Source organism: Poecilia reticulata, linkage group LG7, assembly GCF_000633615.1.
Source record: "Poecilia reticulata strain Guanapo linkage group LG7, Guppy_female_1.0+MT, whole genome shotgun sequence".
Lineage (NCBI taxonomy): Eukaryota > Metazoa > Chordata > Actinopteri > Cyprinodontiformes > Poeciliidae > Poecilia > Poecilia reticulata.
In genome coordinates, this window is record NC_024337.1 from 16,180,812 (window position 1) to 16,195,310 (window position 14,499).

Here is a 14,499-nt window from a genome sequence, read left to right on the forward strand (position 1 = left end):
ACAAACRGTCTCCTCTGATCCACAGAAGTAGTTTTGCTTTTCTCAGCATCAAACCATGAGTACCGACATTCACTGACCTAGTGTCACTGACCTAGTGTCAGTGAATGTTTTATGGATAACTGTCAAAGAGAGTTAGGTGGTAACTAGTTACATTTACTTACATTTACAAAAAGTCACTGAAGTAACCAAAAATACATTTAGGAGTATTTTTTTTACTGTTTATTGTTCTTTTTACTTTTATGTAAGGGATTTTATTGTGAAGTATCCCTTGAGTAAAATATTTGCCACTCTACCACTGTGAATAGTTTCAATGAATGATTAACAAGATTGTTTTAACCAATAATTCAATAGACGCAGACACACACCTGCAGTTTTTGTTAACATTTTAGAAGGTTATATTGTTTCTTTTGTCTTATTTTATTTTGTAAACAACATCATTTTGTACGAATTATTTTCTTTAAGATCTTTAAACTACCAAAATGTCCGCATTTGTCCAACTGACGGTGTAATTTTTAAATATCAAACGACTGATAGTTTGATCTGACTAGCCTTTTTACCAAATACTTTTTTCACTCATATTGAGTAACTTCTTGGACGGCTACTTACAGTTACTCAAGTAAAAATAGGTATCAGTAGTGCTACACTTATACTTTAGTATATTTTGGGGTCATTCTATCCGCTTTTGCCGCCATGTCAGCAGCAGTTTTACAAGGTTTCTGTATTATAATTTATTTAATATTCGTCCAATGTGACATGTTTACTTTTGTTAGCTTGTGTTGGTCAAAACTAACCAAATAAACGCTTCAAATACATAATTTGTATTAGTGAGAYCCATTGCAATGATGAAATAAACTTGTTGAACGTACTTTAATTCACTCGTGTGTTGTATTCTCATGGACGGCACGCAGCACCTGCCCGCATCCACTCCAAATATGTCAGAGCAGATAAATCCAACTCTGTTAATGAGGYTGTAAAGCTGCCAGAGGGAGGCCGCCTCTCTGACGGAGCTGTCCGTCCACAGAGCGCGCGCACACGCACGCACGCACGCGCCGAAGTGCGCCGGTGCCGCTCGGGATGGCCGAACATTACGCAGCCCTTCCTGACAGAGGCAGGCGCGTCCTGGAAGCTCTGAGTTCTGGACGCGTTGGGACGGCAGGAACACGGTCTGGTCGGGATTTCTGACTCAAAATGCGCAGGCAGCGTCTCCGCGGTGCTGAGCGGCAGCTGTGCAGAAATGAGCGGGCGGTCAGCTGCGTGCCGTGAATAATGCGTGGACATGCCGAGGACGTGCGAGGTTCCTCCGACTGGGAAACTTGTTCTTCGGTTGTTTTGATCTGACACAAGATGCATCTGTTTCGGACTCATAATTACCAAGTGTTCCCTCACCGCTACTCAGTGGAGAAACCGACCATACGGGGCATCAGCTGGGTATGTTTACTGCGGAGAAATATCTGTCGTCTTGTTAAAGTTATGTAAAGACAGTCATAATCTGTGCTTTAAACTGCATTTTTTAAAGACATAAATGACTACACTCCCGCAAGTTCTTTTTAGATATTAGTTTTTATTCAGTACTGGTGGAGCTCTAAACCTCCAGAAAACGATAATCAAGATTTTCTGGCAAATTCCAGCATTTATATCACATGATGCAAGAACTGAGGGTTATCTTCTTCCACCAAAACCTAAAACTTATCTAATACGACCACTTACGTTTACTTTGAAGTCCATGTTGAGTATTTTGGAGGCATTTAGACATTTTAGCTGCATTGTGTGCATATTAGTATTCCTATCCTCGGTTATGACAGAGAATTGTGATTTTTCTACTTAAAATGTGCTGAGCTGGTGACAAAGAGATGCTTTATGTTTATTTATACTCTATGTTGGCAAAAAAAAAAAAAAAAAACAGCAATTTATTTTCAGTTGTATTTATTTTAATAATTATTTTCATGCTCAACTGGTTTCATATGTGACCTTTAATTATTTTGATAGTTTAGTCTTAACTGGAGTGGGCAAATATTGGTATTTCCATAGTATGATACTTATGCATGTAATTGAAACAAAAATGTATAACATTCCCAATAATTCCCACTGCAGTAACTGGAATATAACATATTTATCACTATCCTTATGATAATGTACTATACAACACATCTTAATCTGATCAATAATGACCCATTATATTTACTTTCAAGTCCCCTTTTTAAAAGAATATTAACACTTTTTTCTATCTTAAATATGATCAAGTGACTTGTTAGTTGTAATTAATTTTTTAAAGAAGACTGATGGATGTAGGACTTTAGAAATTTCAGCATTTTGAACGATAACTTTGAAACCTTGACTAACTTTATTTCCAATAACTGACTCATGCCTCAACTGAACCAATTTAAACTTTACAACAGCGGTATTGTTGGGCCTTGGGAATACAATATTTGGTTTTATTACGTACAATTGATCAGAAGGGCAATTATTTTATATTGTAAGAAAATAAGCCTGATCTGTAATAAAAAGCATGAAAACACAGTCCCTTCACCTGAAACTACCGTAAGAGTCAGTTTGGGAACCATCAGTGGTTCCCAAACTGAGAATAACAAATCAATAAATGAGGTCTGAACATCTTCTTTACAAGCCAAACTAAATAACAAAAAGAAATCATACTAAAAGCATATTTACCTAATAAAATGTATAAAAATTAAAACAAAAACTGTACTTTTGAACAGATAAAAACAATAAACTAACTACTGCTGTTTGTTGTTTATGGACCAGTGTGAGTTCCCAGAAAATATTCAGTTTGAATGAAAACATCAAGGTTTCAGAACATTTAAATAAACATGATTTAATTATTTAAACTAGAACAACTACAATTGCACGTACTGTTAAACTAATACAACATTTATTATTACAGCTCTAATAGTATTACCCAACTTCCATGTTAATCAAATCGATGGGTGGAAATTGGAGTCCCTGCATCATGTTTTTGGGGGGTTTTTTCTTCAAAAATAAATCTTTCTTTCTTATAAGAGACAGAAGGTGCAGCTGACTAGCAGTGTGTAGCAGCAGGTAGAGAAACCTCTCTATTATCTATTTTGAAGGCCTGGCAATAGAAAGAGTTTTGACTCTTTTCTACTCTTATTTTGAAAGCCAAAAGGTTTGGAAACCACATCTTTATGCTAGACCTACTGTGGTTTATATTTCTGATCCTAATCATTTTCTACAACCATGAACAAAAGTAACAACTTCAGTGCTACAAAGCTGTGCCAGTATTACTCTTTTATGTGAAAAGTGCCACTTCACAGAAATCTGAGGAATGGCTCCGAGTAGACCAAAGCAGAAAGTCTCTATTGTGTGTGCAACCCCAGAGAAGGGACATGGGAAGGCACACAGCTTTTCTTATTAAACTCAGGTTATTAATAGTGTATTGTTTATTGTTCACCTTCCCCGCAGCTCCTCTGCTAGGTTTACAGAGGGGTGTGGAGAAGAATGTGCAAAGTGGAAGGCTTTGTTTCCAGGTCACAGGAAGACACAGAGCAGGGTTGAAAGCCTCCGGTTCTAAATTTACAAGTCGCTGAAGTAGAAACAACTTTAAATCTCCAGAGCCTGGGTTTGTTTTCATCAGCCCCATCAGTTTCAAAGAAACACACAAAATCAGGTTTTAAAAAAAGGATTTTTTGAAGTGTAAGTTGAAAGAAAAAGAGGGAAAGGGAAGGCATGCAGCAAATAACCGTCTGGGAATTGAACGCAGGACAACGGCGTTAAAGACTCTGAACATTGTGCACCTGCTTTACCAACTTAGTCACTCAACCTTCTTCTCTGGCATTTTCAGTTTGATCCTGACATCTAAACCACTGATTTTGTGATTATCCAGATAATTTCACACATAATAACTTTCTCAATATTCAAAAAAAGACACAATGGATGTTACTTGAGAAGGTACTTTTAGTTGAAAGTCCTTTTCTAGATCTAAAAGAGTTTTTTTTTTTTTTTTACTTTGAACAGATGATTATCTTGTTATGAGCACATTGTGTTAACTATTCTGGCAGTGCCTGAGAGCTTTTACGTGGTAACTGTGTTGTACGTTTCAGTTTGATATAATTAAAGTTATGTGCTTTTCAGTTCACTTTTTAATTGCTGATCCAATTAAACACAAAGACTGTAAGAACTGAGCTAATTATCTTTATTAAAACCAACATTCCTTCTTTTAACGCAGATAAAAAGCAGATCTGTCTTTTCTGCCGGTGTCTTCCTGCAGTCCCGAAAGGCAACTGGTTCCTCCACATTGTTGGTTTTAGTTCTGATTAAATTTCTTTTTGCTTGAGTCTCCACTGATGAAACTCGTGTACTGCTTGAGGGCAATTAGCATATTTGGAGGTTATGGTTGTAAACTTTCTTTAAGTCGCTGGCTCAGCCAAATTTAGACTTTTTTTCCTTCTTGAATTAGGGGAAATATTTTGTCATTCGTGCCTTGATCATGTGGCCGAACTGCAGACCAGACAAAACACGCCACAAAGTCTGGCTGCAGAAGGAGTAGCGGCAGTGATGTTTATCAGTGACGTGAAGATCTTATCACAACTTCCGGATGAATGTCACCAGCTACTGTATATGTCACCGATAGCGATGCCATGTGATTACTTTTTTTTTTTAATCTATTCGAACAACTTCAGTCCACAGATTCAAGCTTTTGCTGCTGCTCCATTTTATGAAACATATAAACAGCACATGGATAAGGACATATTATCAGTTAAGCATACAACTTACTCAAAAAGTAGCAGAAGTTTTTATTTATTCATCTGATCTCTGTTGCATAATGCATAAATATAATGCAATCCTCTATTACACATGTACAAGTCCACATTCACACAAAAACTGATCTATCGCAACCATTATTACCTAAAAATGTTCAACTTTAGTATTCCCTATGAATAAAACCTCAATAAATCACTGTGTCTTGTGAAAATATTATAGTTCAAGTTTATTTGTAAACTATAGTCGCAATCAAAAAGSGATAATAGCAATAACCCTGCAAGCAAGTTTGTAAAAACAGATTTATTGCATTGTTTAATTACTTTACTTTTATGTTAGAAAAAACAAAGAATCAAAAAAAAGTAAGCATTTTACCATGTAGAAATATTAGAGCTGTTTTGAGAAAATATTTTTAAAAACATAGATGATTAAAGACTGTACTTGTTTGTTCACGAAATAAACAACTTTAGGTCCAACACTGACCCCTGTGGTACGTCACAAACAATGACGTGTGAGGGAGTTGGTGGACATTTTGGGAGATGTGAAATGACTAATTCATTTCACATGAGCTTTTATGAGGCTGTAAAATTAGATTTATTGAAAACAATTACCGTGGGAACACAGGTACACAGCAGTAATAACAAGGTGGTTATAAAAACATAAAAACCAGGCAGCAAGGAGGAAGTCCCAGTTAGAGCAAAGTGCAGCTATGACATCGCAGAGAGTTATGTAAGCTCAGAAAGCAGAAAAGGTTCATTAATATCCAGAAAAACATACATAAGTAAGCAACAATAAAATCCTGTTGCTAAAATAAATAAATGTTTGTAATTGAAAGCAAAGCAGCATCATGTGAGGAAACAGACTGAGCATATTCCTCTCTCCACCCACTGATTATACCCACTTGACACCTACCTACTCTGTGATGGAGACAAATTGTCTCCATCATGCAGTCTCAGACAAGGGAGACAAATGTAGGTAATATTTGTGTTGACCTTCATCTCTATGACAATAAAAACAGTATTACCGCTATCCGAGCACTCCAGCCTGGCAATATCCGCTCATTTAACGCAAGATTATCATCAACAACTAGTCCAGCTAGTCGGAGCAGAATGCTGCCGGTGCTCCGCAGAAGTTCAAGTGTTTTATTTCAGAGGTTTGAAGCATTCTGCAGATCAGAGGAAGTGAGAATAAAGCCTCTCTTTCTGCTTTCTCCTAGACTCCACTGCCAGAGGCCCTGGATCCAAAGGACACTATGAAGCAGGTGTGTATGCCAAACATTCTTCAGTACAGATCCTCCCCACAGCCAAGAGTAATTCACTGTTCCAGTGTGTGTTTTTAAACTCCCGGAGATCAGTGGGAGAGTCATGATTTCAGAAGAGATGAGTGATCTGAAACTCAATCTCTTAGAAAAACGTAGACACTGATAAAACCAGAACGAATTATTAGAAAAACAATTTTATCTAAACGACATTGATTACAGGTAAGTTACAGGCTTGGGCCAGGTTGAGATTCTCACAGTATATTAATCTTCATTTAAAAAATACCAACGTTTCACCATGTCACAATATTAAAACAATATTAAAACAAAAATTTTAAGAGGAAAAAATCTTTTATTTAAAATAAATGAATATGATAGCCATTATAACACTCTGGTGTTATAAAAGTAACACTGCATAATCCAAAACAGACAGATTTTTATGTATAGAAGCTTCCTTTCAGTCAGCTAATTGGCAGTGCACAGCAACAGGTGGGGAAGGGGCAGAAGTAAAAGCTCAATTGACTCAACTGGAAATAGATTCAGCAATATTTCTAAACAGTCATTTTTGTTTTTCTCATGATCAAGCGAAAAATGCAGGAAAACTTTCAGTCAGCTGACTGGCAGTTCACAGTAACAGGTGGGGGAGGGGCAGCTCTGCAGTACTTTATTCTTTATGCGACTGAAGAAAAACTCTTATCACAATTCAGTTTCTCAGATTAGGCCTAAATGGTTGGAATAGCAGAAAGAAAAACTTGAACCTGTGATTTGTTTAATACTTTCTGAATTGCTGTTGTTTATATATCCATTATAAAACCCTCCCAAACTTCAAAAAATGTAAATCATACCCTAAATCTCTGCATCGTCACTCACTGACAAGCACTTGGCTTTGCTTTTGCTGATGTTTAGTAACGTGTAGACCAGCGGCGCATGCGTTCTCCAAATGTGCTGAACAGGTTCTTTTGTTGTTGCAATATCCTGCACTACCACTCAAGCAAGTCTTAAGAAACGCATTCCTAGCCGGGGAGGCATAACGAGTCTAAAGGGCACTTTAAAGGCCCATGGATAACTGATCCTGAGCCCTACTCGATCCAGTCCAGACCCCTTGAGCTGTTTTATCTGGACTTCTTCAGTGTTGTGCCAAGCAGAGGAACTTTAAAAGCACTGATAGTGCAGATCAACATGGAAAGTGAGTTCTGGTTAGATTCAGTGGGCCCTGTTTGACTGGAGAAGTAAAGTGTATTTTTCATCTCTAGGTAAATCAAAAACACAATTTTTTTTTTCTGAAAGAAACAATGGGATGGCAGAGGAGCTGCCAGTTTGGTTGCTAAGCTCCAAATGCTAACCCCATGTATTAAAATCATACAGTATGGTCACACTGGACGAAACTGATTGTTTTTAATAAGATGATGATGCTTATAAACCAGAAGACCAGAGTAAATATTAAAACTTAAGCTTGAAAATATCCGCAAATGAAGACAAATATGGCCGGCGATGGTTGGGGAACAGCTGGTTAAAGCGACTCCCAGGTAGAAGAGGCTCAAACTCGGCTCAAAGTTGTTTTTGCCGATGTGCACAAGCCAAAACTTTTACAAAGTCTTTATGTCAGAGGAGACAAAGATTGAGCCTTTGGGTAGCATGGTTTAGGCCAGGGGTGGGCAATCCTGGTCCTTGAGGGTCGGTGTCCTGCAACTCTTAGACGTCTCCCTGGTCCAACACACTTGAATCCAACAGCTGTACCACCTCCTAAGTGCAGTCAGGTTCTCTTGAGTCCTGCTAACAACCTCATTATTTGACTCAGGTGTGTTGAAGTAGAGATACATCTAAAAGTTGCAGGAGACCGGAGGCCTGGAGTTGCCCACCCCTGGTTTAGGCTGTTTTTTCTGCTAATGAAACTGGTGCTGTACACAAAATTAATTGAATAATAAAGTAACCTAGTACTGAGATTCTTGAATGGTTCTACCTTCAAATTTATTTAAAATGTAAGGAATATACTTAAAACCTGGGTGTGAAAACCACCCAGGTTTGACTACATGACCTCTCTGCTTTAACCCTGGTGGTTCATGGCGGTATACGTTTATATTTACCTCTCTACACCCTGTGTGGATCAGAGAAAATCCACATTAAACTCAAACCTGTGGACTCAATTATTGTTTTTTTTTAAAAAACCTGTTAAAGTTCTTTGTTATCATTCCACCCTGACAGAACAATTCAGATAAATAATTGAAACTCCAATATTTCTGACCAGCACTTTCCCCAGACTTCTGATGTATGACAAGATGAATGTGTGTCCTTCAGAAGAACTGTCTTGTCTTTTGCTCAGAAAGAGAGAGGTGTCAGAGTCAGTCTGTGGAGCTGTGCTACGCGGCTCGTCAGCTCACGCAGTGTTCTGCTTCTCACCCAGCACATCCCACTGAGGTCACACAGAGAGAAAGACACAAAGAAACGTCTCGCCTACAGAGACACAGAGTGGAAAACTCTCTGCGCTCTTAATCGTTCCGCCCAACAACACCAAAGCATAAAACTACACTGCATATGTTTGTTTTTTTTCACAGTTTAAACTATCATCTTTTTTTTTCAAGATTAGAAGTGAGTTTTTAAAGACAATACTGAACAGAAAACACTCAAGAGAAGTACAGAACATATTACAATAATCTTCTTCTTGTACTCGAGCATCAGCTCTGCTATACAGAGCTGACTAAATGTTTCACTGCAGTATGAAGTTGGTTATTGTTCTTTAAAAGAACAATAACCAACAATAACCTAACCTTGAACAGGTTAGGTTGGGCTATACACATTTGTTTTTCCACAAAATCATTCTTAAATGATGAGATTTTATTCTGGTCAGTTCTGCCTGTTGTGATCTACTTTCAGAATGAGTTGTTTTAGGGCCTGTCACTTTAAATCCAAATAAGTTGCTGGCCATGACCCCTGACTCAACGTTTACACTCGCACATAAAAATGGCTGCAAACAGATGAGCAAATATACAATCGTACATCTTTGAAAAGCAGAAGTAGAGCCTCCTCCACAACCAACAACAATGCAGCAAGTGGTTTTTTGGGTGATAAGTAAAAAAATTAAAAAAAACTTTGTGTCTTCCAGCAGCCATTGTACAGTGCATACACTCGTAAAGCCAGCCAGCGAAACATGCTGGAGCTCTGCTTGGGTTGCCAGGTGATGGGCTGAGCTTCGCTGGATATGTGAGGGATAGTTCCTGTTGGTTTGTGACTTTACATACCAAAGGTTTTTGAAATAGCTCATTTTCCAGACACCAAAAAACATTAACTTATTATCAACTTATTGCTGGGTGTCCACATGGGCTGCTTTTAAAAGCAGTTCAGACGCAAATTGAACACCAAAATTTACAAAATGTGAATTTTGCATTATAGGTCTTCTATAAACATTAAAGCTTATCTCTGACCGTTTTACTGAGTTACTGTCTTCATGATGCTCGTCTTCAAGCCTTCACAGAACAGCAGCAGGAATCAGTTTATCTTCAGCTTCTGAAGAAAAGCTCCCCCACACTATAATGCTCCATGATGTGGGGACAGTGTGCTCAGGGATGATGGGCAGAGTTAGGTGCTAAGTGTGACTTCATGCCACCGTTTGCACATTTTTAGCTTTCTAAAAAAATTTAAAACTTTGTATCATATTGATACATGTAATATACTGAAGTTTGTGGGGAAAATGTGAAAAAATTACATGCCTTTGTAAGGAATTATATGCAGTATGACTCCTGGGTCTAAGATTCATACATTTTCTCTCTTGAGAACTTGCATATAAGCCGTATGTTTGAATTATTGCTGCACACAGACGGATAGTACATTTAACTGCTCTTTGTTTTACACACCTTTTGGCAGGTCAGCTTGTGAGATTTATATTTGTTATACAATTAGACTCACTTAGAGCAATTACCTGCAGGGTTACAGCTGTATATGACATGATTAGATTACCAGTGTGTAAACCCAAGGCCACAAATAAAAACAGTAGCTGAGAGAGTTAAAAAATGTTGCATAAAATGAAAAATAGTTCTGCATGCTGCATGTTTATATAATTGTCAGGTTCAGCAGTGAGGGGGTAGGCCTCTCTGTGACTTATGGCTTTGGAAGTGATTATTTTAAAGAACTTGCGTAGGTAATGGAAAGTGGTCTCAAAAGGGACATACGTTTTGGTTCTGACATGCCTGAGAATGTGACTCTGGGAGCCTCAGGGGGAAAACGGGCCCCTGGGAACCCTGGTGACCTCCAGACAGCCTTACTCCAGGGAGGTTTCACAGACGCCTCTGCTCACACACTAACTACCCCCCATGTTGCGTCTGAGGCTTAAGTGCTGCAAAAAACATGTTTGTCAACCTTAAAGGACTCACATGATCAAACACTTTTTGATACCAAACACAACTGATCGAAATAAATAAAGAAAATGCAGCTTACCTTATAGAAACATCAAAAGCACCGCAGGCCTTACACTGACCTTAACCTCAGTTAGTAGCTGGGCAAAAATGACATCCAAAGACAAAAAACACACTTGAGAAAACAAACTGTCTCATTTCTGCCAAAAGCATCTCGGCATTCCCAAAGACAAAATATTTTGTGGACTGACTAAAGAAAAGTGACACATTTTGGTAACATCTGGCATAAAACTAACATAATTCATAAAAAATAAATATCATTCTGACAGTCAAACATGGTGGATAATTCTTACAAAAAATGCCACATTCTGCAGATTTTTCATTTAACCACTTAAATGTTTTTTTTTCCATTATACATAAAAAAGTACAAATAATTCAAATCAATATTTCATTGCTTAAATCGTAACATCACAGCATTTCTTTAGTGGACGCTTTATCTTTTGTAGCAAAGAAATGCATCTGCAGCTAAAAAATACTTTTAACATCAACATGTGAAAAAAGTGGTTTCTGCTTGACCTAACAGTGTAGGGTTAATCCGTTGAGTATTTTTTGGATTAACTGATAAATAATTGGATAACAGCAGATGCTTAATAGGAATTTTTACAGAATTTGAACCAACTGAAACTAAAACTATGACTTGGGGAGTTCTGGGTTGAATATATTTACAAATGAAGCAATTTTTTTTATCTTAAATACAAAATGTATGTATTTTTGTACAGTTTTGGCTTAATGCTGCTCTTAATATCTTTCTCTTTTCAGCAAAATTAGCATTTTTTGTCTGTATATTCTAGTTAATGATTGATTACTAAATTAGCTGACAATTATTTCACTATCGATTCATTGCGATTAATCCGACATCAGACTGAACCAATTGAAGCTGAACTTCCACCCTCCAGTTTGTGACTCTTAGCTCAAGTGCTCTTTGGTTAGGAGGCAGAGAACAATAATCTGAAAAACACTTCCACGTCCACTTATACGTGACTCACAAAACAAACTGAAGGTTATGCGTGACCTAGTCAAAGTCTGGACTTTAATTCAATCACCATTTTGTTGTTTGACTTAACGGGCTGTTGTGTTTTAACTTTAATTTCTCTACAGGCCTGTAAAAATTATTCACAAAAGATTGCCAGCAGTCGCTGGTGCTAATGGCGGGCCAGCTTATTAAGTTTACAGGACAATTACTTTTTTTATGTGAGGCCAGGATAGTTTGTTTGTCAAATCCTTTAGTTGAGTCTGAATCATCAAACTGACAAAAAAAAGAAAAGAAAATGTTTTTTAGAACATTGTACATGCTAAACAGTGTGCTGTCGTCTTTCTCTCTATAATAAATCAAAGTTGTCAATTTTGATTTGTGAATTTGCATGTAAAAGAAACGACGAATGGGTGGCAGTCGTCTTGACGTCATCGAGTGTAAGGTCAGAAGGGGCAGCAAAAGGTCAGCAGGTGTTTTCGTAYCCTAAGGGGGATGACGATGGGAGGTTAAAAGGTTTCAGARAGATTCTGCCACTTGTTCTCTTTAAACTCCACCTACCAAGTAAAATTAAATAAAGCAGCACACAGTCAATGTGGAGCTCTGTGAAACTCAAGTCCACCACCTTGGGCAAACAACAGCCTCTTGAAGAAAATCCAGAACGCAAGCATGCGAGCGTCTGAGCCACTCGTGTAATCACAAGACGTGCAGGAGGTGTCTGCAGGCAAACAAGACAGGGAGGAGCAAAGGTCCCACCACGCTCAGTCATAAAATGTAGGTCATCCTGAAGCATCCTGAATTACTGGGTATTACAAAGCCATAAACCAAGCCCTTTTTTATTGCATAAGATTTTCGTCTGCATGAGTGGCTGACAGGCTTTGGCCCCCAATCTCTAGTGGTTTTATGTTTTAAGCCAGAGCTCATTGAGTTGCATGTGGACACTTGTGTTAATCACCTTGTGGTGACCTAAATCTGTCTGCGCGCAGAAAATGTGGGGACGTTTCAGGACAGAATAAGTCCACATAATGGCAGGTATTAGATTAAGCCAGAAAACTGACCTGGTTTACTAGAAGGTAAGTTCAGGTGGAATTAGTGCTAAGTCGGCTGCTGTTACACTATCAGTATACAGGAAGCTGTTGTAAGCCCTCTGAAGTGACGGAAACCCACCTCTGTGCTTCTGCTTCAGACTTTCAATGGAAAGTTTTGGCTCAAAGAAAAGAAAAAACGTAGAGGGTGGTGAGAAGGCGAAAGTTTGTTGTTGTCGTGTAGAAGCTACAGAACGAGCTGCACAGGCTGGGAGCTCAGTGGGGTGTGGGAGAGTTTCGCAGAGCCATTTTTAACGCATTCTCACCCTCATGCAACCCACACTTACACACACGCTAAGTCACACTTCAACACCTACAGAAATCTCCACTCACGATGTTGATGTACACATGATTTCCACACTGGGGGTGGGTTTAAGTAGGGGGGATTGCTGTGATGAAAAGTGTGTCCCTCCATTTCTCTCTTTTGTCAGAGCATTTGCTGGAGTGTTTGATAGTGTTGCAGAAGTTGTCTGTTTCGGTGAAATGAACTGTTTTTGTTACAAATTCTTGCATTTTAGTGATTGAAAGAAACACCTCAATACCCTGCCTTGCATTTTTAGACACAAGACCCAAGATAAATCTGGAGATCCACAACTCAGATGACATAATCTACTGACATGACAACTATTAGTCGTACAAATCTGCAAGAGCAGCAAACAGAAAGCTGTCACTGAAAGAAAGTCACACAAACATTCGCGATAATCCATTTAGGCGGTCAGTAGATGTGTATCGGGTTGAACATGGTGGAGTCAGTATAATGCTGTTGACATGCTTCTCATTAGCTGGTCACAAAGTTGATAGAAGGATGGATGGATCTTAAGCAGAGAAGAACTGGTAGGGTGAAAAACTGTTTTCATTTTGGGCCACATCAGCATCAAGAATGTCCTCAAAAACCCAGAAAATCTAAATAAAACTACCTATAACAAACTGCTAAAATAATATTAAACATATTTTCACATTAATATAATCTGACACAATATAGATAAAACTGCTGATTTGATTGATAAAATAAGATTTAAGCACACTAATATCTCAAAAGTTCTATTTCTAGAGTCTAGGAGGCCTCGTAAAAACATACGGAGGGCCGGATTTGGCCCGCGAGCCTCGAGTTTGACACATGCGGTATAGAATAACATAAATGAATCCAAATGRGAATTCTTGGCAAGATTTGAAAATAGTTARTAGAAGAAACTTTATTGCAAAAAAAAGTAATCACCAAAAACTGAACTCTTTAATTGTGCAAAGGTTTTACCGCCGTTCTCCAMAAGACGTTTCTACAACGTATAAACTCAGGGGGAGTGAACGTTTACCACACTTTTCAGACTCTGAAAGCTTGCAAACAATGTAAACTATAAATTATATTTCTTCCACTTCACAATTAAACATACTTTGTATTGCTTTGTCTAAGACCTYCAGTAAAATCCATCAAAATTAAAACCACTCATTTCCTCATTTCTGTTCAGTTTCTTTCGGATCGTGTCGTAAAAGCTGCGCGGTCGGTGTACAGCGTTATGGTCGAGAAGAACCCTGGCCTGATCCGAGACAGGAAGCATCACCTGAAAACACACAGGTACTTCAGCTCTTTTTACCTTCAGCTAATGCAGGTTACATGTGTTACAATCTGCATCGTTTCCCCAACAGGCAATGCTGCTCAGGGAAGGAGTTGGTCGACTGGCTGATGAAACAGAGCGAATGCCTGCAGTCAAGAAGTCAGGCTGCTGGAATGTGGCAGGTCCTGGTGGACGAGGGAATCCTCGTTCATGGTGAGGACRTTAAATCCAGCTTCAGTTCAGGAAATTCYTGTACACTGCYTTGGAAAACTTCATTTTGATAAAAATCTGGCACATTTATTTGCCTTTAGAAGTCATTTAATCATTTAGTCTAAATAAAAGCTGCAGGCTGCATCTTTTATTTAGAAAAATGAAATGACAAACGTTTTGTTACAGTACAAAACAGATCAAATGTGAAAAATCAAGCTCCTCTGCCTTCTCCCAATGCTCCCAGTGCTAACTACAGAAACACACCACTCAGTCAGAAACAACCAGA

General features: G+C 38.3%; 1 protein-coding gene across 1 annotated transcript in view; it reads left to right on the top strand.

The window, feature by feature from the left end:
* The first annotated feature begins 1,039 nt into the window (after window positions 1–1,039).
* Window positions 1,040–14,499, top strand: part of rapgef3 (Rap guanine nucleotide exchange factor (GEF) 3) — a 28,860-nt gene continuing 15,400 nt past the window's right edge. Inside the window, exons 1-4 of the mRNA XM_008414474.2 lie at window positions 1,040–1,428; window positions 5,951–5,995; window positions 13,917–14,023; window positions 14,095–14,216. Coding sequence (XP_008412696.1) covers window positions 1,345–1,428; window positions 5,951–5,995; window positions 13,917–14,023; window positions 14,095–14,216 — 358 coding nt within the window. The 5' untranslated portion in view covers window positions 1,040–1,344. The remainder of the gene's footprint in view (window positions 1,429–5,950; window positions 5,996–13,916; window positions 14,024–14,094; window positions 14,217–14,499) is intronic.